Here is a 26,373-nt window from a genome sequence, read left to right on the forward strand (position 1 = left end):
GCTCCCTGGAGCTTTAGCACAAGGGAATGCCCTTTTTGTTGTTGTTGTTGTATTTTTTTTTTATTTATTTATTTTTTGTATTTTTCTGAAGATGGAAATGGGGAGGCAGTCAGACAGACTCCCGCATGCGCCTGACCAGGATCCACCTGGCATGCCTACCGGGGGGAATGCTCTGCCCATCTGGGGTGTTGCTCTGTTGCAACTAGAGCCATTCTAGTGCCTGATGCAGAGGCCATGGGGCCATCCTTAGTGCCCGGGGTGGCTTTCCTCTGGTGGAGCCTTGGCTGCGGGAGGGGAAGAGAGAGACAGAGAGGAAGGAGAAGGGGAGGGGTGGAGAAGTAGATGGGCGCTTCTTCTGTGTGCTCTGACTGGGAATCGAACCCAGGAATCCTGCACACCAGGCCAGTGCTCTACCACTGAGCCAACTGGCCAGGGCCTAGAAATGCCCTTGTTGATCAAGATACCCAAAAGAAAATTATATGGAGCAACCGTGACAGATTGAACAAGTCAGTCTCATACTATTCATCACCATTACGCTGCAGCCCGGTGTAAACAGTTTCAACTTTCTCGGGAAGCAGCACGGCAAATTGGGAAATCTTGTTCAAGGGGTCCTATACTGCCCCTTCATTTGGAGTTAACCCTCAAGTACTCCTACCAGGACAACTTTGGCAGATGGATGTTACTCATATACCTTCATTTGGCAAACAGTCATATGTCCACATTACATTGGATACATATTCCAGATCTATACTAACCTCTGTCAGAGCAGGAGAGGCTGCTAAGCATGTTATAGCTCATTGTCTGTATGCATTGTTCTATTATTGGATTTCCTAAACTGGCTAAACTGAAAATGCTCCTGCATATGGAGCAAAAGCATTTACTGTATTTTGTCATGCTTACAATCTTTAAAGTTAAGGTATTATTAAAGTGTACTCAGCAAACATTTTAAGGTCAATCAAAAAAATTTTAAAAGGGGGTAGGTAGTCATATCCTGGAACTCCTACGGGTCTACCATATCATGCTTCTTACTTGAAAAAAAATTACATTTCTTTTGAATGCTGCTGAACAGGAGACACCAAATCTTTTTCGCCTGCAAACTACTACCTTCTTTATTAGATCCAGCTAATAACACTGTTTTGTCTTTTTCCAATAGCTCCAGATATATGGAAAAGATTTATATAGGTGGATGGGGATCCTCAAACCCCTCAGCAAGATCTTCTGAGCATGGCTTTTAAGACACCTAGAGGCAGAAAAAACCCAATTGAGATCAGGGGAACTACCAGCTTTTAGGATACACCCTTAAAGGCTCCAACGTCCCAAAGGGGTCTCATAGGATGCCATCTGGGTCCTGCTTCAATAGTGGAAACGGAGGTCATTGAGCTAAAGCCTGCTAGGTTTACATTCCTCTGCTGTGAGGAAACAGGGACACTGGAAGGTAGGCTTCCCCCTCGCTCCTCTAAGAGAGGGCTCAGTCTCTTCCAGCCCTGCTCCAGCCACCTATGACCTAACCTTGCTCAGAATGCTGGGGTTTGCCACTGAAGGCTGAAGATGCCCAGCACCGTTGGCCCCATCTACGACACTGTGGATGAGCCTAGGGTATTTCTTCCAAGAAGCAGGTAAACTGATCTCATTTGCACAAGGGCCACTTAACTATGTTTTGCCTGAATAGTCAGGTTTTTTATTCTTCCCTCGAAGATCTCTGTTGTGGGTGTTAATAGTCCTATTTTCTGCTGCTTTGCTTAATATATAGTGTTTCCTTTATCCCCCCTACCTCAATGCCCCACTCATATTTCAGGCTGGGACCTACTCCTAATTTAGAGCTCTCTTTCCCCCTTTTGCCAACTTCTATTATGAATCTACCTTTGCCACCCAGCTTAGTGTATCCCAAGGTTCTCTTTACCAAGCCACAGTCACAGAGCTCCAGGGAAAAGCAACCTGGTTTAATCTCTCCAGGCAGAGGAGAACAGAAGCTCCATATCCACGCATGCTGCAAATGGCTTTACCAGTCTACCTGAATTATTACCAGCTAGAAGCAGCGGTCATTGGGACTTGGACATGAGCTGCAAAGTATAGAATGGTAACAACAATTCCAGTGCCATGTGGACTTTTCCTGGATGTGGACTTTTCCTGGACTCCTGCTCCCTGTGACAGCTCCTAACAGACTGAACTGTGGTTGGGTTACATTTTTCAGGAACTTGGCATGGTGATGTGGCCAACTTGGACTTGGTGAACATGTTAAGGACAGTACTCTTTTATGGATTCTTGCTGTATTGGCTTAAAGGCTTTTAATCACTGTAAAAAAATAGAAGACTAGATAAAGGAGATGGGGCACATATACACCATGGTATACTATTCAGCTAGAAGAATTGATGACATCGGATCACTTACAGCAGAATGGTGGAATCTTGATAACATTATGCGGAGTGAAATAAGTGAATCAGAAAAAAACAAAAACTATAGGATTCCATACATTGGTGGGACATAAAAACGAGACTAAGAGACATGGACAGGAGTGGGGCAGTTATGGGGGGTGGGTGGAGGGGTGGAGGGAGGGGGGAGGGGGTGGAGTACAAAGGAAACTGGATAGAGGGTGACGGAGGACGATCTCTCTTTGGGTGATGGGTATGCAACAGAACTAAATGACAAGATAACCTAGAAATGTTTTCTTTGAATATATGTACCCTGATTTATTGATGTCACCCCATTAAAATAAAAAATTATTTATAAAAAAAATTTAAAAAAAAACATCACTAGATAGATACTCAAGAAAGAAAATTAACAAAGAAACAGCAGACTTATTGGACATACTAGATCAACTCAATTTAATAGATATCTTCAGAACCTTTCATCCTAAAGCAGCAGAATATACATTCTTTTCAAGTGGTCATGGTACATTCTCTAGGATAGACCATATGTTAGGGCACAAAAGCTCTCCACAAATTTAAGAAGATTGAAATCATATCGAGCACTTTCTCCAATCTCAACGGTATGAAACTAAAAATGAACCACAACAGAAAAGCTCAAAAATTCTCAAACACATGGAAATTAAATAGCAGGTTGTTAAATAATGAATGGATTAAAAATGAGATAAAAAAAAAAGAAATAAAAAAAAATTCCTAGAAACGAATGACAATGAGCATACAACAACTCAAAATTTATGGGACACAGCAAAAGCAGTACTGAGAGGGAAGTTCATAGCACTACAGGCACACTTTACGAAGCTAGAAAAAACTGAAATAAACAACTTAACCCTGCATCTATAATAACTAGAAAAAGAACAGCAAGTAAAGCCCAGAGCTAGTAGAAGGAAGGAAATAATAAAGATCAGAGCAGAAATAAATGACATAGAGGCTAAAGAAACAATACAGAGGATCAATGAAACTAGGAGCTGGTTCTATGAAAAGGTAAACAAGATTGATGAACCTTTAACTAGACTCACCAAGAAAAAGAGAGAGAGGACTAAAATAAATAAAATTAGAAACAAGAGTGGAGAAATAACAACTGACACAACAGAAATACAAAATATTGTAAGAAAATACAATAAAGAATTGTATGCCAAAAAACTAGACAACCTAGATGAAATGGACAAATTCCTTGAAACATAAAATCCTCCAAATATCAATCTGGAAGAATCAGAAAACCTAAACAGACTGATTACACCAAATGAGATTGAAACAGTTATCAAAAAACTCCCAACAAGGAAAGTCCAGGGCCTGATGGCTTCACAACTGAATTCTACCAAATATTCAGAGAAGAACTAACTCCTATCCTTCTCAACTATTTCAAAAAATTCAAGAGGAAGGAAGACTTTCAAGCTCCTTTTATGAGGCGAGCATAATTCTGATTCCAAAACCAGGCAAAGACAACACAAAGAAAGAAAATTATAGACCAATATCTGTGATGAATATAGATGCTAAAATCCTCAACAAAATATTAGCAAACTGGATCCAACAATATATGGAAAAAATCATACACCATGATCAAGTGGGATTTATTCTGGGGAGCAAGGCTGGTACAATATTCGTAAATCAATCAATGTGATTCATCACATAAACAAAAAGAAGGAGAAAAATCACATGATAATTTCAATAGATGCAGAAAAAGCATTTGATAAAATCCAGCATCCATTCATGATCAAAACTCTCAGCAAAGTGGGAATACAGGGAACATACCTCAACATGATAAAAGCCATCTATGAGAAACCCACAGCCAACATCACACTCAATGGGCAAAAATTAAAAGCAATACCCTTAAGATCAGGAACAAGGTAGGGGTGCCCTCTTTCACCACTCTTATTTAACATAGTCCTGGAAGTCCTAGCCACAGCAATCAGACAAGAAGAAGAAATAAAAGGCATCCAAATTGGAAAAGAAGAAGTAAAACTATCATTATTTGCAGATGGCATGATATTGTATATAGAAAACCCTAAAGTCTCAGTCAAAAAACTACTGGACCTGATAAATGAATTCAGCAAAGTGGCAGTATATAAAATCAATACTCAGAAATCAGAGGCATTTTTATACGCCAACAATGAACAGTCAGAAAGAGAAATTAAGGAAACAATCCCCTTCACAATTACAACCAAAAAAATAAAGTACCTAGGAGTAAACTTAACCAAGGAGGCTAAAGACTTGTACTCGGAAAATTACAAAGCATTGATAAAAGAAATCAAGGAAGATACAAACAGGTGGAAGCATATACCATGCTCATGGTTAGGAAGAATAAACATCATTAAAATGTCTATATTACCCAAAGAAATCTATAAATTCAATGTAATACCAATTAAAATACCCATGACATACTTCAAAGATATAGAACACATATTCCAAAAATTTATATGGAACCAAAAAAGAATACGAATAGCCTCAGCAATCTGAAAAAAGAAGAATAAAGTGGGAGGTATCACACTTCCTGATATCAAGTTATACTACAAGGCCATTGTACTCAAAACAGCTTGGTACTGGCATAAGAACAGGCATATAGATCAATGGAGCAGAACAGAGAACCTAAAAATAAACCTACAGTTCTATGGACAACTGATATTTGACAAAGGAGGTAAGGAAATACAATGGAGTAAAGACAGCCTCTTTAACAAATGGTGTTAGGAAAATTGGACAGCTACCTGCAAAAAAATGAATCTAGATCACCAGCTTACACCACTCATAAAAATAAGCTCAAAATGGATAAAAGACTTAAATGTAAGCCTTAAAACTATAGGCATATTAGAAGAAAACATAGGCAGTAAGTTCTCTGACATCTCTTGGAGCAATATATTTGCTGATTTGTCTCCACAGGCAAGTGAAATAAAAGACAGGATAAACAAATGGGACTATATCAAACTAAAAAGCTTTTGCACAGCTAAAGACAACAAGAACAGAATAAAAAGACAAACTACACAATGTGAGAACATATTTGACAATACATTTGATAAGGGATTAATAACCAAAATTTATAAAGAACTTGTAAAACTTCATACCAGGAAGACAAACAATCCAATCCAAAAATGGGCAAAAGAAATGAATAGACACTTCCCCAAAGAGGACATACATATGGCTAATAGGCATATGAAAAAAATGCTCAACAGCTCTAATCATTAGAGAAATGCAAATTAAAACCACAATGAGATATCACCTCACACCAGTCAGAATGGCGCTCATCAACAGAACAACACAGAATAAGTGCTGGCGAGGATGTGGAGAACAGGGAACCCTCCTGCACTGCTGGTGGGAATGCAGACTGGTGCAGCCACTGTGGAAAATAGTATGGAGATTCCTCAAAAATTAAAAATCAAACTGCCTTTTGACCCAGCTATCCCACTGTTAGGAATATACCCCCAAGAACACCATAGCACTATTTGAAAAGAAGAAATGCACCCCCATGTTTATGGCAGCATTGTTCACAATAACAAAGATCTGGAAACAGCCCAAGTGTCCATCAGAGGACGAGTGGATAAAAAAGCTTTGGTACATATATACTATGGAATACTACTCAGCCATAAGAAATGATGACCTCGGGTCATTTACAATAACATGGAAATAACTTGATAACCTTATACGGAGTGAAATATGTAAATTAGTAAAAAACTAAGAACTATATGAATCCATACATAGATGGGACATAAAAATGAGACTCAGAGACATGAACAAGAATGTGATGGCAACAGGGGTGGGGGGGTGGGGGGAGGGGCGATGGGGTGAGGAAGGAGAGAGGGCTTGGGGGAGGGGAGGGGCACAAAGAAAACCAGATAGACGGTGACAGAAGACAATCTGACTTTGGGGGAGGGGTATATAGCACAATCAAATGTCAAAATAATCTGGAGATGCTTTCTCTCAACATATGTACCCTGATTTATCAATGTCACTGCATTAAATTTAATAAATAAATTTAAAAAAAAAGAAGAGAGGTGAAACTCTACCCTCCTTCCCCTGTGACCCATCACTGCTCTGTTCTTGACTCTGACCATCCTTGCTCAGGTTTTGGCCTCTGCTGAGACATTTGCTTTGAAACCAGTAGGTCTCATGATCTCCTCTTGGCCTGCACCTAGGGGTCAATGACAACATCTCCACTTCTTATTAGTCTTCAGTTCAAACAGATCTCTTTGTACCCAGATTCATTATAACCCTCAGAGTGATGGGCAGGGTGAAAGGACAACAGAAATCTGGGATATGTGACCTGGGAGACCAGGTGCCTTCTACCAGCCCCATGTCTGCCCTTGCTCTTGGTCTAAGATTTGATGGTCTTTCTTTGAACCCTGACTCCTTTAGGGAACCTGGGTTTCATTTTGCTTTTGTGATGACACTGTGAGGAGCACCTGACCTCCAGGCCCCGGGAGATGCTCTCCAGAAAGGGTGCGGCTCTGAGGCCTGTCTCCTGCTCACTTCCTCTGGTTTAACCCCATGACCTGCCCTACATTTTCTATGGGTTCTGTTGTTGGGATGATATGAAATAAATATTAGTTGATTTGGACCTAGACCTTATTAGCATAGCCTGCATTAGATCTATGGAGGTCTTAACAAATGAACTTGAGCTGGAGTAATGAAGATTAGAGAACAGAACATGAGAGTTTATAAATCTCATAATGAAAGAAGAGCCCCTAAAATGCATAGAGTTCTCTCCATAAGAATATTTTATATCAATTTTTGTACTAAGAGAAATTGCATAAAAGGACAAAACTATCTTAGCTACCTCAGAGTCAGGAGAGAGGAAGTACTGTCAGAATCACATTCAAGGGTGAATGAGAACCTGCAGTGTTATGAAGAACACAAAACACTTCTTGCCAGCCTGGGCCGTGTTCTCGTGGCAAAAGAGACATAAAAAGCCAAGACATGTTCCCTGGGGGCTGGCGACCTAATAGGAAACCCTCAAGAGGACAGCAGCGTGGGCATGGCCCTGGCTGGATAGCTCGGTTACTTAGAGCATTCTCCCCATATGCAAAGGCTGTGGGGCTTGATCCCCAGTCAGGGCAGATACAAGAGATTGATGTTTCTGTCTCCTTCTCTCTTTTCATTTCTTTTTCTCTAAAATCAATAATAAAAAAAGTCCATGTGCTAGAAGAAGAATGTGAACACATACTAGTAATGAGTGTGGGGGCCAGGTAGAATTAATCTCAACTGTGATATCTGGTAACATCGCATTTTATAGCGCTCTCTGGAGATCATCAATGTTCTGGAAAAAATTAATGGCTTAACCTCAACATCACAGAGGGGATATGCTCATTCTACTGCCCTAGGTAGTGACATGGGAAATATTCAATTGCAAAACCAGAACTCTTCCAGGAGAACTGGGTGGTGTGAAATGGGCTGCAGATGTACGTTCTGAGACCAGCAGGGGGCGCTGGTGGACGGCGCCTGAGAGCTTAGCGTTCTGGGCCAGGCAGGCTAGGGATGTTCTCTACTGGCTCTTGCACACTAAAGCGGTCACTGAAGTGTGTGACTTGCCTCCATCTGATGCCGAAGGAGTCACATGAATGCTCAAATGTGACCCACACATTTGCTCCATATTGTATCTTATCCTTTCATAAAGTCATTTCCTGGTCTGATTTGCAGCCAAGGATGGACAGAAAATGACGCAATAAAATTATATCTTGAAGAAACACAACCCACAGTGCTCCGTGGGCAAAGGAGGAGACACCTATGGAGGAATTTTCCCAGTGACAACATTAGGCCTCAACAAGCAGGGGTCTGGGCTCTCTGTCATGGCCCGGGTTCCTCCCCTCCCCTCCTCACTCCCTGCACTGGGAGTTTCCTGTGGTGGAAAGTGAGCCGGTATGGGGGAGGGGCATCGCTTTCTCCTTCCACCAGCTGCACACAGTGGGGCTGTTCTATTAGCTGTGAGGGTCCTCAATCTGCTTCAGGGTCCTGGGCCAGAAGGTGCTGGGGCTGTCGCTGCCATCCTCAGTGCCTAGATCTCTCTATATAATTTATAGATATACATAAAATATAAAACTATATCTTTATGTATATAATTATTTAAGTTTTTTTGTGTATATAGTACAAAATTATAATCAGTACTTAAGTTTTTGTGATGTAAAAACTATACATAAATATATAATAGTGTTGAGTTATGTATAAAGACACAGAAATGGATTTACATACAAACCTAAAAAAATCCATGCTTAAACACACATACTCATACAAGCACTACATACACACGTACTTGCATGCATACACTATCCATAACTGTCATGGGCAGGTGACTGTGAGGGCAAAGATACAAAGACTCAGTGTCCATAACAGATGCTAACTCAATGGTGCAGATATTTTTATTATTATTATTAGTACAATATATTTTCAATTTGTGAAAGTCAGGAATACACTTATTCAATGATTTTTCATAAATCAGTTATTTGTTTTTGTAAGTAGCTAGTTAAGCAATTTTGAAATGAAATTTTATAATAAGAAAAAGTTGAAAAATACACACAGATTAAGGAACAGAGCAAGTTACCCCCAAGTTATGGTTTAATTCTCTTATCAGTGAAAACATATGGTGTTCGTCATCCTCTGTCAGACATATTTCAATTAGCTTATTGTCCAAAGGTTCTATTTTTTAGAAATAAATAATATTCCTATATATTCATATCAATACATGTATTCATTTATTGATGACCATTTAGGCTGTTCTTGTATCTCGGTTGTTGTAAGTAATGCAGCCATGAGCTTGGGAGTGCATATCTCTTTTTGAGTTACTATTTTTTAGGTTGAGATAATAAATACCCAGAGGTGGAATAGCTGAATCATAGGTAGTATATTCTTGGGAGTCAGATTATGGACATGTTAATAGATACAGTGACCTGGTGAGCTTCAGTAACCAGCAGGGAATCCAGACAGTTTCGCCATGAGGAGGTGTGTGTTGATTGACCAGCAGGAGGTGCTGTGGGACAGTCCTGAATTCCCACCGCAGCTGGTAAGAACTATTCACTCAATAGAGCCTGGGTCTGAGGATTGGTCCCTGCGTCCCTGATGGGGACTCAGCAGCTGCTCTCACTCTGACCTTGTAGAGTCCTTTGAGCCCACCTTTGTGTTGTCTTAGCAGGTGCTTCCTCCCAGGGTTATCCCAAAGGATGAAATCAAACTCCTTCCTTCTCAGTCTGGGGTGTGAGCTGAGCTCAGCATCAGGGATCAGGAAGAAGCTGGGTGGTCACTGAGGGACACACATTTGCATGAACAGCCCCTCCTCTGGCAGAGGGGGGAGAAGAAAAGGAGGCCTGGGGCAGCCCAGCCCCACTGTGGGCTCAGGGCTGTGAGCACCATGGCCTGGACCCCTCTCCTCCTCGTGCTCCTCTCTCACTGTGCAGGTAGGATCAGGTCTTAAAAACACTGGACATTTTCAAAACTCACTCTCCACTTGCTCATTATCCTGATAATATTTATTGGTGTCTCTGACCCCTCACCCATGAGTGTCTGTGTTTGCAGGTTCCCTGTCCCAGCCTGTGCTGACTCAGCCGCCCTCCCTCTCTGCATCTGCTGGAGCATCAGCCAGACTCACCTGCACCCTGAGGAGTGACATCAGTGTTGGCAGCTATGGTATACACTGGTACCAGCAGCAGCCAGGAAGCGCTCCCCAGTATCTCCTGTACTACAAGTCAGACTCAGATAAGCACCAAGGCTCCGGGGTCCCCAGCCGCTTCTCTGGATCCAAAGACACATCGGCCAATGCGGGGCTCCTGCTCATCTCTGGACTGCAGCCTGAAGACGAGGCAGACTATTACTGTATGACCAGCCACAGTGGTGCTTCCCACAGTGACACACACAGATGGGGAAGTGGGACATAAACATCTACCTCCACAGTCTTGATTCACAACAAATGAGCACTAAAAACAATTCTAGATGTAAACTATATTTGGAAGTAACTTCTGGTTTAAAATCTCTACTATCCATTTTTTATTTCATGTTTCTGAAGTCTAAGGAAAATAAAAACAATATCAAAAATAAATTCCTCATTATGTCACTTTCATTTTGCCTGTTCGTTATGTGTGGTAAACCAGAGTTTGTGGGACTGCTGCTCTTTTCTTGAAATAAGCAAATGACTCCTTTTTCATTTTTCACAGCTTGGGGACCATCCCAGCAGGTGGACCGTCCTCCACAGCCAGGACTCTGCCCTTCCAGAGGTCAGAGCAGTGACCTTTCCGTTCCTCGCAAGCGCCTGTGCACAGGCGGTGGAAGAGCTCTGAGTACCGTGGACGAGGCCCCAAGATGTGAGGTCCGGATGGTGACTACAGGCCATGAGGACTTCCAGCTCAGAGCTGGTGCAACCTTTGCTGGGCACCTGAGCCTGCTGTTCAATCAGGAGAGAGGGGTTACCAAGAGGGAAATTTGTGGCTGAGGTCAAGAAATATTTGGGGGTTCTGATAGGGTGAGAATGCTCCACTCTTACTGGGGAAATGCAGAGCCCGCTTCAGGGAAGGGGGTGAGTTGACCTATGGATGAGACACTCTTATAGCCGACACAACTCAGGGCCATGTGGACTCCTGAGAGGGGGCTTCCTGAACCCTGAGGCCATGACTGTGCCCTGTCCTCTCACCCCACTGGAGCTTTACAACAATCCAGAGTGTGGGCTGGGCTGAGGGACATCAGGAGCAGGGACTCCCTAGTGTCTGTCTCTCCTCCTGTGAAGCCCTTGATGAGCCAGGGTCTGAGGTCACGGTCTCCTGAGCATGGAGCAGCAAACACAGTGAGCACCCAGTCAGTGCACCTCCCTGCTACGTGTGACCTAGGACAAAGGTGCCTGACAGTCAGGGGTCCAGCTTTCTTTTCTGGCTCCTGGCTGTGCACATGGCCTCTCTGACCTCCTTTGACCTCCAGCCTGATGAGGAGGCTGACTATCACTGTCACTTAGATAAATACCACCCCATGCACAAAGGACACCTATGCCAAGAAAAAGAGAGTTAATTTTGTGCTTTCTTCTCCCTCATGATCTATTCCTTCTCTGTCTTGATTGTGACCGTCATCCACTGTTAATAAGACAGCTTCTACTGTCACCTGTGCTATTAACCCAGGAGGCCTCATGTTCTTGCCTCAGCATGTATTAAGTGGTCAAAAAAATATTTTATTACTGGCCTTTCAACTCAAACACAGTCATTTCATACTCAGATACAAAATATCCCTCAGAGATGCTGGGCAGGTGACAAGAAATGCACAAGTCTGGCATCTGTGACCTGGGAGACTCGGGGGCCCTCTCCCGCCTCCCTGCATGGCCCTGCTCCCGGCCTGGGCTTGATGCCCGTCCCCTGCCCCCTCACCACTCAGGGAAGCTGCTTTCTCTGTTCCCTGGAGGTCACCCTCTGAGGACCCCTGATCTCTAGGTTCTAGGGGACCCTCCCTTTGAGGACATGGCTCTCAGACCTGTCACCTGCTCACTTTCTCCACTGTAACCACATGACCTGTCATACCTGTCTCTCTGTGGTTCTTTGTTTGGTGTGATAATGAACAGATATCTATTTTTTCAACCTAAAATTTATCAATTTAACCCCATGAAAATTACTGAAACTTCTTATGAGCATGGAGCAGCAAACACTAAAAATGAACTTATCAGGGATATGCGAATTAGGAACAATAGGCCCTGACGATCTTTGAAAAGAGATGAAATGTTCTTTCATAGTAATGTTGAGGAGAATTACAAAATAGACAGAAAATATCTTAAGTTTATGATATATGTATATATGTATATTCAAGTGTGGGCCAAAGTAACACTGAGTTTATACTTTTATTATTATTTATTATTTACCTATTATTTATTATTAATTAATTATTGTATTAATTATCTGTTTTACAGTTATTAACCTATTTTTCCCTGGGGTGGGTGATCCCATTACTGCAATGGTTCTGAGGTTCACAAGAAGAGACCCCTCATGTGGTTTCACTGGGCACCAAGTCATGCTTTCCCATCTGCACCCAGACCCACCACACAGAACTTATGACTAACAACAAAAAGTGAGTTTAGGAAAAGGTTTATATGCCCTTTATTCAACTAAAAACATTGGTTTTCCATTGTTATTCCATCCATGGTATTATGCACAATTTGCACTAATATTCATCACAACTAATTTTATTTTTTTTTGTTTTTTTTAAATTTATTCATTTTTTTAGAGAGGAGAGGGAGAGACAGACAGAGAGAGAGAGAGAGAGGAGAGAGACAGACAGAGAGAGAGAGAGAGAGAGAGAGGAGAGAGACAGAGAGAGAGAAGGGGGGAGGAGCTGGAAGCATCAACTCCCATATGTGCCTTGACCAGGCAAGCCCAGGGTTTCGAACCGGCAACCTTAGCATTTCCAGGTCGACTCTTTATCCACTGCGCCACCACAGGTCAGGCCCATCACAACTAATTTTAAGTCAAAATTACTGAGGTGGATTTTATATAAAATTACCTACCTCTACTTTTCATGCACAGTAGGGTAATTGATGACTAATTTATAACTCTTTTTAAAGATTCTTTTAAAATCAATTTGAAATTTTAACTCACTCTGAAGCCTTCAACATGTTTGGCCTTTTTTTTTTGTCATATTTAAATGTCACAAATGAGGTCATTGGGCAAGACCCCTGCTTACCTGTGACTGTGAAATTGACAATACACTCCTAGAAGTAAATCACTGCTCACAGTATGTGGAGAATTTTGATTTCAAGTAAGTGGAAATGTTGACAAAGGTTTACACACCACCCACTTAGAAAACACAGAAGTTTCCTTCGCACAACCTCCCCAGCCCTAGAGAGAGGAGCCCTCCTTCCTCCTCAGTGTTATGGGATCCACAGGAGAAGTGTTCTGGCTCCCAGGGAGGAATCACGTAAGAGGAAAGAACCTGAACTTGCACAGAAAGGGACATCCCTCCACGGGGGCCGGTCACTGCGCTGAACTTGATTCTGATCTGAGAGGAGTTTATAAAAGGGTCACAACTTCAGACCTGACCAATGAAAAGCCAAGGGATCCATGAACAGACTCACACTGAGGAGACTGAGGAGAGCTTAAGGGTGCCCAGAGACGATGAGGAGACAGCATGAAGGGTTGGGTGATGTGGCCCTAAGGTAGAGAGTCAGTGGACAGAGCAGTGGGAAGTCAGGAGCTGACTCTGATCAGCTTTGGTGACCTTACCACACACGATGTGTCTGGGACTGGGCAACAGGGGGCATTCAGGGTTCCTAAGGGGTCTGGGGTGATCAGTGCTAGGACCAGCCTCCTGGCACTCCCTGTGCCCTCTGCTCAGGGCTCACAGCTGTGACCTCCTCACCCTCTGGGTCACACAGCCCCACCCCTATTCACCCCCTTTCCATCCTCAGGCAGAGGGACCTGACACGGGGTCCAGGGAGGGATAAAATAGTGGGGGCTTCTCATTATCATATGTGGGCCCTCCCCTCTCTCAGAGTATGAAGAGGGAAGGGAGAGATTTCGAAGGAGCTCTGCTTAACTGCGGGGCCACTGAAGGCAGAGCTTGGTGATGATCTCCACCATTTTCTTGTACTCTTTCCTCCTCGCTTTCATCGCTGGCTACACAGGTGTCTGGGAAGATGTTTAGGAGGACACATGTGGCCATGTTTCCTCCTTTTGTCTCTCGATCCAGAATCACCATCTCTATGTCTGACCCTTTTCAGGGTCCTGGGTACAGTCCACACTGTGCCTCAGTATCTGGAGCCTGGAACCCAAGGGCCACCGTATTCTGCACTGGAAGCAGTTACACCATCACAAGTGAATGTGATCTGGCACCAACAGTGTCGAAAAACAACCCCTAAATGCCTTATCTATAGTAACAGCAAGTTCCTCTCAGAGGTGCCTCACTGATTCTCTGGCTCTGAGATTGGCAACTGGGCATTCCCGACGAGCACTGTCTCCAGTCTGCAGATGAGGCTGCTTATTATTGCTCAATATGGGACAATGGTCTCAGTGCTGACACACTGTTTCAGGCCTGTGGCAAAGTGAGACAACACCTACTATCCCCTGAAATGAGGTTTTCCTGGACAGACACCACTACTCTGATAAAACAGGTGCTTCTTCTGCATTTGATCAAAACTGAGGTCCAAGATCCGCTTCAGGGATCTTTGTCTGGAAAACCCGTGCACATCCTTTAAACCCTGCCCCACCCCCCACACCTGTCCGTTGCAGCAACACATAATGTGATTCTCTCAGATTGAGCAGAAATTCCTGGAAAGCAAGGGGCAGGCTCCCTCGGTGACTGAGTCCATGATGACAGAACCAGGGACACAGAATCCAGCTCTGAGTCAGGTCACATCCAGAGTGTTTGTGTTCTGTTACCAATGGCTCCCAGGAGTCATCTATTATGATTGATTCTTCGGCACACATTTGGTAATTCAGATTCTTTTTTTTTTTTTTTTAATTATTTTTTTATTTATTCATTTTAGAGGGGAGAGAGAGAGAGAGAGAGAGAGAGAGAGAGAGAGAAGGGGGGAGGAGCAGGAAGCTTCAACTCCCATTTGTGCCTTGACCGGGCAAGCCCAGGGTTTTGAACCGGCAACCTCAGCATTCCAGTTCAATGCTTTATCCACTGCGCCACCACAGGTCAGGCAAGGTAATTCAGATTCTTTACCCTCAATGGGCTCAGGCTTGAGAACAAGGATGTGACAGCAAGGTGACAGCAGACTCAGTGCTCACACAGAGCTCCAGGCCTGTGAGGAACTGAGACCAAACCCCTTAGCAAGAGGGAGAAAGATACCCCAGCAGCTGTTTCGGCTCAGCCTATGACTTCTGCTTCTGCTGCTATTGTGTCCGCCCTGGACCAAGTTCATCAGGAGAACCACCTGGAAGTGAAGGCTCCTTCTCTCCCTCTGTCCTCAAAGTCACTCACAGCTGCTCATTTTTAGAATAAGGGTCTCAAAGACAATGGGATTTCCATGTCCCCATCAGCCAGGGAGTCTGAGTCTGTTTGAAGCTCAGGGACTGAGGTTGGATTGGGGATCAAACTGAGGTCATCAGACCTGAACACTCACTGGGGAATCGCTTCTCTTCATCATGAATCATTTCCCTATGCTAGAAGGTTCCAGAACTTTGTCATCCTCTCATTAGTCCTCAGTTGAATGTCTCACCTTTTTGCTCATGCAGAAATTTCTTCTGTGACTACTACACTGACACCTGAATATCTCAGGGTGTATCATTCATTCAGGTTTTCAGGAAAGACTCACTGTCCACTCCCGTCAATGCTAACATCTAACTATTAATTTCTTCTTTAATTTCATTGTCTCCTACATAAAAAATTAAGTTTAATGATAATGAAGTTAAAGGCACATAGCCCTTCCCTGGTCTTTGTGGAAATGTCCTCCTCCTCAACTCATTAGCTAAGATGCTGGTTGTAGGACTAAGTCATAGGTGTGTGGAGAATGTGTGAATTACTGTATTATAAACATATGTTTCTATTTTTGTTTTTTTCTTAATTAAATTTATTGGGTGACATTGGCCAATAAGATTATATAGGTTTCAAGTGTACAATCTTATATAATCTGTATATTACATTATGCGTCCTCCACCCAGTGTCAATCTTCCATCTCCGTATATTTGACCCTTTCACCCTTTACTACCTCTACCCCCTTCCCTCTGGTAACCGCACACTGTTGTCTGTGTCTATGAGGGTTTCTTTTCCTTGTTTATTCATTTTTTTGCTTTTAGTTTTATATCCTACATAGGATTAGTTTTAAATTTGGTCAAAGAGTCTTTTAGGAACTATTGAGACAATATCATATTTTCTGTTGACCTATTAATATGATGTATAATATTAAAAGGTTTATAAGTAAGGAATCTAACTTGGGTAACTGTAATAAACCACATATGGTAATGGTGTATTCATTTATTAATCTGATACGGGAATCTGTTAATATTTTATTTATAAATTTGAATTAATATTTCATGTTATTGGTCTATAATTTTCCTTTTTTTTGTATTTTATCTGTCAGGTGTGGTATCACTGTTACACTTGCTTTCTATGATAATTGGAAATTTGTCATTCTTCTCAATGTTCGGATAATATTATGTATATAATACATAAACAAATTTAAACCATCTGATCTCTGAAGGGTTCTTAGTGCTCCCTGTGAAATTAGCTGTATTTTATACTTCTTTTATGGGTTATTTCCATAATAATGTTTTCTATTTTTTTAAGGAAATTGGTCCATTAATTCATTGTTTTCTAATATATTCAATTGTTATATTTCTAGGAAGATTGGTGTTTTATCTATTTTTAATATAGGTTAACATTTAGATTTTTCCCTTCTAAATTTTTTCCATCTTTATTTGTATATTATTGAATTATCCACTTTTATTTGAAAGTAGCAAGTGGTTGTTCTATTCTGTCATTTAAGAACATGATTTCAATGTGCCGATTAGATATACAGTTTGTCTACTGTCTCCCTCATTCAGTTACATTTATTATGAGGGAGAGATATTGTTGTCTTATTTATCGTTTTCTTTCCATGTACCTGGCCAAACTCTCAATGTCTCCCTCTTGATTGTTTTTCTCTTTACCAGATGGTAAATATTCTACCACCATGTCATCAAATAAGTATAAAGACATGAATATTCATAAACCAACATAGTCCCACTCTAGCTGGGATCTGAAAGCATTTCCTCTACTCACCTGCATGTGAACAGAAATTCAGTGACACCCAGACAGCAGCCTGCAATGAAGTCCCTGTCACAGAGGCTCCACATGGGCCCCAAGGAAGACCCCTGCCCTCCCCCTGGGGCCACCTCAGTGGCAGCACCAGGGACAGTATGGCTGCCATCATTTTAGGAAATGTTAATCTAATACTAAAATTCAAACTCAAAGGTTGGAATAGGGAGGGTATCATATAAAGGACCTGGAGTTGTGTGGGTTTGGGTGTGAATATTTTGTCATCCATTAGTCCCCAGGGTCCCAGAGATTCCAGGAGTCACAGTGAGGTTAACCCTATATTTTGATACTTACCTGCATAATAGACTGTAAGACTTTACTCCTCAGCCCTGATCTTCAGCCTCACTTCCACTCCTGGTCCTGCTCTTATTTAAATGCAGGCTCTAGGATGACCTAGACTTCACTCAGTGTGGCCAGGTCCCACACCGGTGGCAGACTCCTGCATAGTCCTCAGGCTTTTTTAGACCTTATGGTTTCTGAGTCCATCAATTCACTGTCCTAGATGTCAACACTGAACCCTGACAACCAAAACGTGCCTTATTAAAGCCCCCTCACTGCTCATCCCCTCCAGACTCCAGGGAGGTTGTGCTCACTCACCAAGGACACCACTGGGAGCCTCAGTTTGCCTGAGGACACAGACTAGGTCAGGACTCTACAAAAGACAGACCTGTCAGCTGTTTTTAAAAGGGGTGGGGGTGGGGTTACAGTGGGAAGCCCAGTTTTGAGGGTACAGTCAAGAAACTCGGTGCACAGATAAATGGCCCCCTAAGCCTTTTCAAATGACAACTGCTCTAATCTGACACTCAAGACAGCCTGATTATGAGACTTCCTCATCCTGTTGTGGACATGTTGGCCTTAATTAACACAGAGCAAAAAATGTTTTAAAATGCCAGGCAGTGTCAGTGCGTGTGTGAAGGTCAATGCCCAGTTTCTGCACGTTCATCTACTCGAACAACTTTTGTTTTTTGGTTTCTTTGTTTTTTTGTGTGTGTGTGTTTGTGTTTGTGTGTGTGTGACAGAGACAGAGAGAAGAACAGACAGGGACAGACAGACAGGATGGGAGAGAGATGAGAGGCATCAATTTTTCATTGCAGCGCCTTAGTTGTTTGATGGCTTTCTCATATGTGACTTGATTGGGGAGCTACAGCAGACCGAGTGGCCCCCTGCTCAAACCAGTGACCTTAGGCTCAGCTGGTGAGCCTTGCTCAAACCAGGTGAGCCGATGCTCAAGCTGGTGCCCTCAGTGTTTCAAACCTGGGTCCTCTGCGTCCCAATCCAATGCATTAACTGCCTTGTCACCGCCTGGTCAGGCAGAACCACTTTAATCGTATGTTGCTATTGGGGGATCACCTTGACAATTCTCTTAAGTCATTTTTCCATTCCAATTCTGTTGTGACTAGTGCAGGGAAGTGAAGACCTAAATGGAGGTGACGAAGAATTAATGAAAACACAGAAACATTGATAGAGTTTGGGCCAGGTGGGACACTGTGCTTGAATAGACACAATGACACTGAGCCTGGAAAACCTGTCACTTGCCAGGTCACTCAAGGCCAAGCAGGGCCCTTCCTCTGCTCTCACCTGCATGTAGGCCAGACACATTCAGATGCAATGGCTTCCTACACAATTTTCTTTTTATTTTGTATTTTTCTGAAATGAGAAGCTGGGAGGCAGAGAGAAAGACTCCGGCATGCACTCGACCAGGATCCACCCAGCATGTCCACTAGGGGGCGATGCTCTGCCCATCTCAGGTGTTGCACTGTTGCAACCAGAGCCATTCTAATGCCTAAGTCGAAGGCCATGAAGCCATGCTCAGTGCCCGGGCCAACTTGCTCCAATGGGGCCTTGGTTGTGGGAGGGGAAGAGAAAGACAGAGAGAAAGAAGAGGGAAAGTGGTAGAGAAGCAAATGGGTGCTTCTACTGTGTGACCTGTCAGAGACTCAAACTCGGGACTTCCACACGTCTGGCCAATGCCCTACCACTGACCAAACCAGCGAGGGCTCTACACAATTTTCTGATTAACTCCAAATACTACATCATTACATGCTTCTCAAACTGGAATGTGCACAGCCCAGGCCTGGGCCAGCCTGCTACAAAACAGCACAATATCTGTGCACAGCTTCCTGGAGCATCAGGCTTCCTATCAGATTTGGAAGAAACAAGTTCAGTGAGTAACAATAATCCGCTTCCCTCCCTCCACAAACATGTGAGATAAGACAGAGAAGAGCGGGGGAGGGAAGGACTCCCAGAGATACAGTCCAGTCTCTGAAGTGTCACCAGGTGGGCTGGATGGGCCAGGGTGGGAGCCTCAGTTCTTGTTTCCTGGACAAACCTGGCAGTTCTAAGAGCTCAATGGTTGTTTTGGAATCAGTATTTTTTGAGGTCCATGGAGGTGGCAGCCAACCTCTTCATCTGAACCTTATTGAGGGAACACCCCGTAGTTCGCAAACCCCCATCCTTCACAAAACCAAGTCCTCTCCCCTGGTCGTGCCATGCAAACAGGACCACGTATGCTTCTTGCACAACTTCACCACTGCTGCTTGTGTCCAGCACCTGGCTGGTCTCCTGGGATTCTCCAGAAGTCGTGGTCTTCCTGCTTTATATAATGTGCCGGGAGTGTGGCTTCTCCACACATCCTTGACCCTTAAGTGGTGAATACTGACCCCATGGCTGAGTGATACTTGCAGGTCAGTAGTTCAGAGCATCGGAATTGCCTGGTGCACACATTGGTTTTTCCACTTAAGAACCAGAGAGGTTGAGCCATTGAAGATTAGCATCTCAGCGTGTCCATCTCATGGGCAAGAGAAATAAAAAAAAAACTTCAGGTGAAGCTGATGTGTGTGCTGTATGAGTTAATATAAAAAAGTGTGCAGCTGTGATGGAATTTGAAGATGCCTTGCTCACCCTAGATCCGCACCTGTGACATGGTTTCCACCGCCCTCTGCCTGTTTCAGGTCCCTGGCTCTCACAAACGGGGTCGAATGCGCATGCGTAGTACATGTCCCTTAGGCTGGCCTTGGGGCTGGGCCCACTACAGACCACCTGTTTGGCCTCCAGGGAAGAAGGAGCCCACCCCATCCCCCAAATCGCTCTCAGGCAGCAGCTGCAAATGGCAGACAGCCCACAGTGGGACCTGGGGCTTCTCTCCTGTGAGGACACAGCTGCTGTCCCTCCAGTCCCTCCCTGGAAGGCAGCCACGTTTCCTCTGTACTAACCCTCAGAGGCAGTAAGGACCTGGGTGGGTTCGGGGTCCACTGGGATAGATACAGTGTCCACCCGAGAGACTGCGCTCAGGGCTGTGCCTCCCCGTCCCCGACCAGCTCCGCCCAGACCCCTGGCTGCCCGCGCCTGCGCACTTCTCACCGTTACCGCAGCCTGCGGAGCTGAGCCCGCCCTCAAACCTCCATAGTCTCCTGGTCAGAGGGAGCCAACGACCCCACATGGCTCCAAGGCAGCATCTGCAAATGAGCATCAGTGTGTCACCATGAGGATGTGTGGCCTTACAGGCTCACAGGTCCTCCAGTGGAGGACACCCCACCGTGTCTCTCTCCCACCTGAAAAGCAGTTCGTTCTCCTCTACTTTCCGTGGTCAGATGCACATTGGGTAGTTTAGGTCTGTGCATGAGGAGCTGCCTGGTCCATAGACTCTGCTCCCGTATCCAACCGTCCCTGCTGTCTGGCTTCTCCAACGTCTGCGGCTTCTAGAGCCCTGGCTGCGGGAAACGGTACCAAACGCGCATGCGCTGTATGAACCGTTAACGGCTGAGGCACGTGGGCCTCAATGGGCGGAGCTGAGGGATCCAGACAACCCGCGGGGCGGCAAGGTGGGGAGAGCCCGTCCCCCTCAAATTGCTCCCGGGCTGCAAGGGTCACTGGAAGGTGATCAGTCCCCATGTGGACTTGATACATGGTGAAACCCGAGGCTTTTCCAGCAACCAGGGCTCCCGATTTTCTCTGAGGGAAGGTTCTCAGGCCACCCTGCCTGGCATCTTCCCAGCGTTGCGTGGAGGCTCCTCCAGCCCCGCATTTAATGAGAGTGGGTGTCATTAGTAGGTTAAGCCTTGCAATTAAGCAGATCACTTGTTTCCCCAACATCTCGAAACTCAGACCAAGACCCTCCCGACCCCTTGTGTGTTTCCAGTCCTGTCTGTCCTAAGCTGTGCTGACCCTGCGTGAAGAGTGTGCACCTGTCAGAGGCCCCGGTAGCTGGAGGCCATGGAGCATGCGCCATGCCACCACCACCTGCACCTCGTCTGTGTGCAGGGGGCTCGCCCCACCCTCCCCAGGTGTGTGCCCTCTGCAGACAGAAACCCAGACACAGCACAGTAATTCTGGAAACTCAGAGAAAATGCAAACTATGAGCCAACCTGGCATAAATACACAAATTGACCAAGAAATCAGTACATCATAAGCAAAGAAATGAATTGCTTTTATAAAGTTAATGTGTACAAATAGAATTGTGGAATTTGAAACTAGGAATTCATTACCAGTCAACTCCCATTCATTAATCAAGAATGGCTTTGTGACGATGGAGGGATTTCAGGCAACACGCAGATATCAGAAAGGTGAGCCTAAAGTGCACTTGTACAGGTGGGGTAAGTGGTCCACTGACCGTGGATGGCAAGTAGCTTTCTCTCACCACATCATCCAGGCTCCTAAGAGAAGTCACAGAGCACATGTCCCATGTCCCTCTTCTCACTGAAGTCACAGGGTCACCATCACACGCAGATGGTGATAGCAAGTTTCTTATTCCCTGTAAACTTACAGCTCTCTACTACCTTTGGAATCTGGGGCTTAGAAGATGAAGAAGAGGCAAAGATAAGGTGTCTGACAGGGCTATACCCCCCACCCCCAGCTCTGATTCTGGCTTCTTCTCATAGCCCTGGTTATCATCTTACCGTCTATACAGCCGCCTACATAGCTTTCAAACAAGCTAAGAAACTGGCCTTCAGCAAAAAATACTTTCCAACTGAAACACCTGTAGCTGAAATTGCCTAGCCATGTAACAGACTCTAAAAAAAATCTTCTGTTGAAGGGGCAGAGTGTGTGAACAGGAGTGGGAGCAGGGTGGTGGGTGGGCTTACTCGATTCTAAGAACAAGTTGGTCTTTGGGGGACACGAATCAGGTGTTCTGGCCAGTAGCAGAGTGCTCTTTTATTCACTGCCTCCCCTGTCCCCCACTTTCCCTTGTCCTGCCTCCGGGACACAGCTTGCAACAAGTCCAGGTCATGTGAAGAGCTGAAGATTCACTGTGAAGGCTTTGCTGTAGGTACAGATGGAATGTTCCTTGTGAGCTGATTCTTGTCAAGCAGAAAGCCCCATCTTGACATCTGCCTGGGCTCCAGATAGTCCGTATAAAATGCTCACTAATTCTGCAGACACTGCAGTCACTAAAGCAGCAGAACTACCTCCTCCAGAGCTGGCACTCTTTGTGAAACTGGCACGTGGTTACTGCCCAGCTGCCTAATCAAGGGCCCCAGACACCGCAAGGTCTGTTTCCGTGCACACCTTCAATGTCACCTTGTCAGGTCCAAAGGATCGGAACAAAGCTGCATTACATTCTCTCTCGGAGCTGTTTCATAAATGATGACTTAGTTTAGGAGTTTTTTGTTTTTATTTTTGTTTTCCTTTGCTTGCCTGACCTATTTTGAAGGCAGCTTTCCTTCTAATGACGTCTCAGTTATTGCCACACTCTTACAGCTGCCAGTCTTGCCCGGATAGCTTTTTCTCTAATAACTAAAACAAAAAAACCCTGCTGTATCATTTCTCTCTTTTATGTTCTGGACCAGAAAACTGACTTCTAGGAGGTCCTTGAGGCGTTGGGTGAACAGGCACTTGGCTGCTGCCTGGTGTCAGACCTGCGAGTTTAATGAGATACAGAACCAGGGACCACTTCCAACCCTGAGATTCCAGTCTGGAGCCTTCTGCTCCTGCTCCAGGTCCCTGTGAACCAGACAGACCCACCCCCGTGCTCCTAGCCCACTTCTGCCTGTCCATTTCTGCCTGTGCTGGTGACTCTGCTGTCACTTCTGTCCCCATTTCCTGAGTTGAGAGGCTTGTTATGAGATCTGAGGGTTTAAGGAAGCCCTCATAGGTAAGTAACATCAACCCGTTCACGACAGAAACCATCCAAGAGAAAATGGTGGAGGGAGAAGAATGCTGTTTGAGGTTTGCAGAGGCCCAGAGGTGACCATGACTCACCAAGTACCTGGTTCCAGTCCTCAGACCAGCATGTGTGCACAGCCTGGCATAACATTCAGTCTCCTCTTACTTGGCCATCTCACAACCGGGGAGGTCCTGTTGACTTGAAGTGTGAGGAGAGAGACATGATCCTTGAGCTCTGGACTGAGCTCTCATCAGCTGTGCCCTCCCACCCAGGGTCCCAGCAGAGTCCCAGCTGCCTGTGGTTCCACCCAGCAGCTGCTTCCTCTAAGACATAAACTCCTGAGGAATCCTTTCTTCTAACTGGGTCATTTTACTTCTTCATATGTTAATTAGGAACAATGTGTTTTAAACCACTACTCTAATATAGAAGTGAAGGAGGGGAGTGCATTATCACTGTAAGTGAGAACACTCTGTATCCCGTAGAGCAGTGGTCCCCAACATTTTTTGGGCCACTGACTGGTTTAATGTCAGAAAATATTTTCATGAACTGGCTTTTATGGTGGGACGGATAAATGTATCACGTGACCTAGACAAGCATCAAGTTAAGAGTAAGTCTTAGATGGAAGTAACAGAGGGAATCTGGTCATTTTTTAAAAATAAAACATTGTTCAGACTTAAATATAAATAAAATGGAAATAATGTAAGTTATTTATTTTTTCTCTGCAGACTGGTATGAAATTTCCCACGGACCAGTACAGGTCCATGGCCCGGGGGTTGAGGACCACTGCCATTGAGCATGCGTGCTGTTAGACGCGAGAATGTCATTCCAGGAGACATGCACAGAATGCTCAAGCTGGCACAGAGCTCTGAGCTAGAACAACAGAAGAAAAAACCATACAAAAATCATTTGAACTTTATCAAGTTTTAAATCATGTGCTCTTTGAGAGACAATGTTAACAGAATGGCAACATTCTATTTGCAAATGACATATCTGAAAAAAAAAACTGTCATGTAAGGCACCGCTGGTCAAGTTATTTCAAAAGATGCTCCACCAAAGTTAATATACAGATGACAAGTAAGCTCATGGAAGAATGTTCAGCCTCAGAAGATCTCAGTGACGTGCAGATTGAAACCACAAGGAAAATGCACTACATTTTTTGAGAATAGCTAAAGTTAACAGGACCGACCATGCCAAGTGCAGACAAGGATGTGGCGCAGTTAGATCCTTGTGTCCTTCAGGTTGGAGTGAAAATGATTAGATCACTTTAAATAATGGTCCTGTACTTTCTAAAACATTAAACATATACTTGTTAACATGTCCCATTATTGTATATCACAAAGAAATGTACATATACTGTGTGTGCTTACAATGGGTCCCCCACAAATATTCACAGTAGCTTTATTTATAAAAGCCAGTTATTGTAGAGTCCATGTCTCTCGGTAGTCAATAGCTTAAATAAACTGCGCTATATCCATACAGTGGGTACTTTTAGCGACTAATGACTTACGGATATATGATTCAGTGTAGATTAAGTTTTTAAAATTCCAGATGAAACATAAGATTCAGTGTAGATTAAGTTTTTAAAATTCCAGATGAAATATAAGGACAAACATTGTATACTGTATGGTTTCAATTTTATACAATTCTGAAAGATGCAATTACATGTATGTGGGGGAAAGGCAGAGCAATGCTTGCCTGGAAAATGGTGAGAGGGGTAGAAAAATAAAGGAATTTCAAAGAATATAAATACACTTTTGAGGTTGGTAGATGTATTCATTATCTTGATATGTTTGGTGATTTCACAGGTTTATATAAATGACAAAATTTATCAAATGGTTCACCATTGATTGCCTGTCAAATATATCTCCGTAAACGGTCATAAATATACCACAATTAAATATGAGAATAGAGAAGGTTCTTTCCAAACTGGACCCTTGCTGACTTGTCTAGTCAATTCATTGATCTGACATCACAAAGGTCGGTCCATAACCTTTGCCTCCACACAGCTCAGTACTTAATGTGTCTCAGTATTTACACACTCTGCTACATCTTCTAAGAAGTCGACCCATTTTCGACTTTGTATGCTTTGTGTGCTGTGCAGTAAGACTCCACTGTGCAATGTCAGCCCTGATCACCAGTCTCCTCCATGTGGTCCCTGTTGAACTGGAAGCTCAAGGTTTGCTCCGGGAGCCCTCTGCACTCTCAAGTGCCTACAGCTCTGGCCACATTTTTTGGTGTTTCTATTTTCCATCTCTTCCTTCTAGTACTCCAGAAAGCCCATCATTGGAAAATATTGTTTATTTATATTAGTAACTTCAGGTACAGCAAGTGTTGTGCCTATGAATGTTTGTGGCTGGCAGTGACTAGATTTTAGGACAGTGTACCCAAAATCATTTCTATCCACAGATGAAGTTTGAGCAGTGAGCAGCAGGGGGCGCTGTGGGTCCACCAGTGTCAGATGGTGGGTGCTTTGCACTGTGTGACCAATCCCCCAAACTCCCCAGGGCCTTGGTGTCTGGGTTTGCTGATGGGGATTCTGTAGCTGTGTTCTCTCTGGGTGGGGCAGTCTCCTGCTCACTGATCTGTGTAAGGTCCCAGCAGCTGCTTCCTCCCTAGAATCTCCCAGGTGACAAATTCAGTTTCACCCTTCTGATCCTCTGTCTACTAAACTAAGCTCAGTCTTTGCTGGTTCCCTGGGTGAAAAAAAGCTTACCATTAGAGGAAACAAATAGTGTGAACAGCTCCTCCTCCAATGGGGAAGATAAAAGAGGCCCGGCCCACCTCAGACCTATTCTGGGGCCACAGGGGGCTGTGACACCATGGCTGGGCGTCTCCTTCTCCTCCTACTTGCACAGGTAGGGAGAGTCTGGAGGTGTCCAGGGCTGCCTACTAATCCTCTCTCAGCCTCATGTGCTTTAGATCCCTAAGTGGCTTACACTTTATGCCCATCCCAGAACCCATGAGTGTCTGTGTTTGCAGGTTCCTGTCCCAGCCTGTGCTGACTCAGCCGCCCTCCCTCTCTGCATCTCCTGGAGCATCAGCCAGACTCACCTGCACCCTGAGCAGTGGCTTCACTGTGGCGACTATGGTATAATCTGGCTCCAGCAGAGGCCAGGGAGTCCTCCCTGGTACCTTCTGGGGTTCAAGTCATACTCAGATAAGACCCAGGGC

General features: G+C 44.3%; 1 long non-coding RNA gene and 1 gene segment (V, D, J or C); one reads left to right on the forward strand and one right to left on the reverse strand.

Annotated features, from left to right (window-relative positions):
• Nucleotides 1-20,811, reverse strand: part of LOC136325535 (uncharacterized) — a 39,659-nt gene extending 18,848 nt beyond the window's left edge. Inside the window, exons 1-2 of the long non-coding RNA XR_010729270.1 lie at nucleotides 20,651-20,811; nucleotides 20,460-20,554 (exon numbers count right to left, since the gene is read on the reverse strand). This is a non-coding gene — a long non-coding RNA (uncharacterized lncRNA). The remainder of the gene's footprint in view (nucleotides 1-20,459; nucleotides 20,555-20,650) is intronic.
• On the forward strand, nucleotides 9,742-14,214 carry LOC136324066 (immunoglobulin lambda variable 5-37-like). The segment is given in 4 exon segments: nucleotides 9,742-9,793; nucleotides 9,912-10,259; nucleotides 10,547-10,707; nucleotides 14,077-14,214. Coding segments are annotated over 4 exon segments (693 nt in total).
• Nucleotides 20,812-26,373: the final 5,562 nt, after the last annotated feature.

This window comes from Saccopteryx bilineata, chromosome 2, assembly GCF_036850765.1.
Source record: "Saccopteryx bilineata isolate mSacBil1 chromosome 2, mSacBil1_pri_phased_curated, whole genome shotgun sequence".
Classification (NCBI taxonomy): Eukaryota; Metazoa; Chordata; class Mammalia; order Chiroptera; family Emballonuridae; genus Saccopteryx; species Saccopteryx bilineata.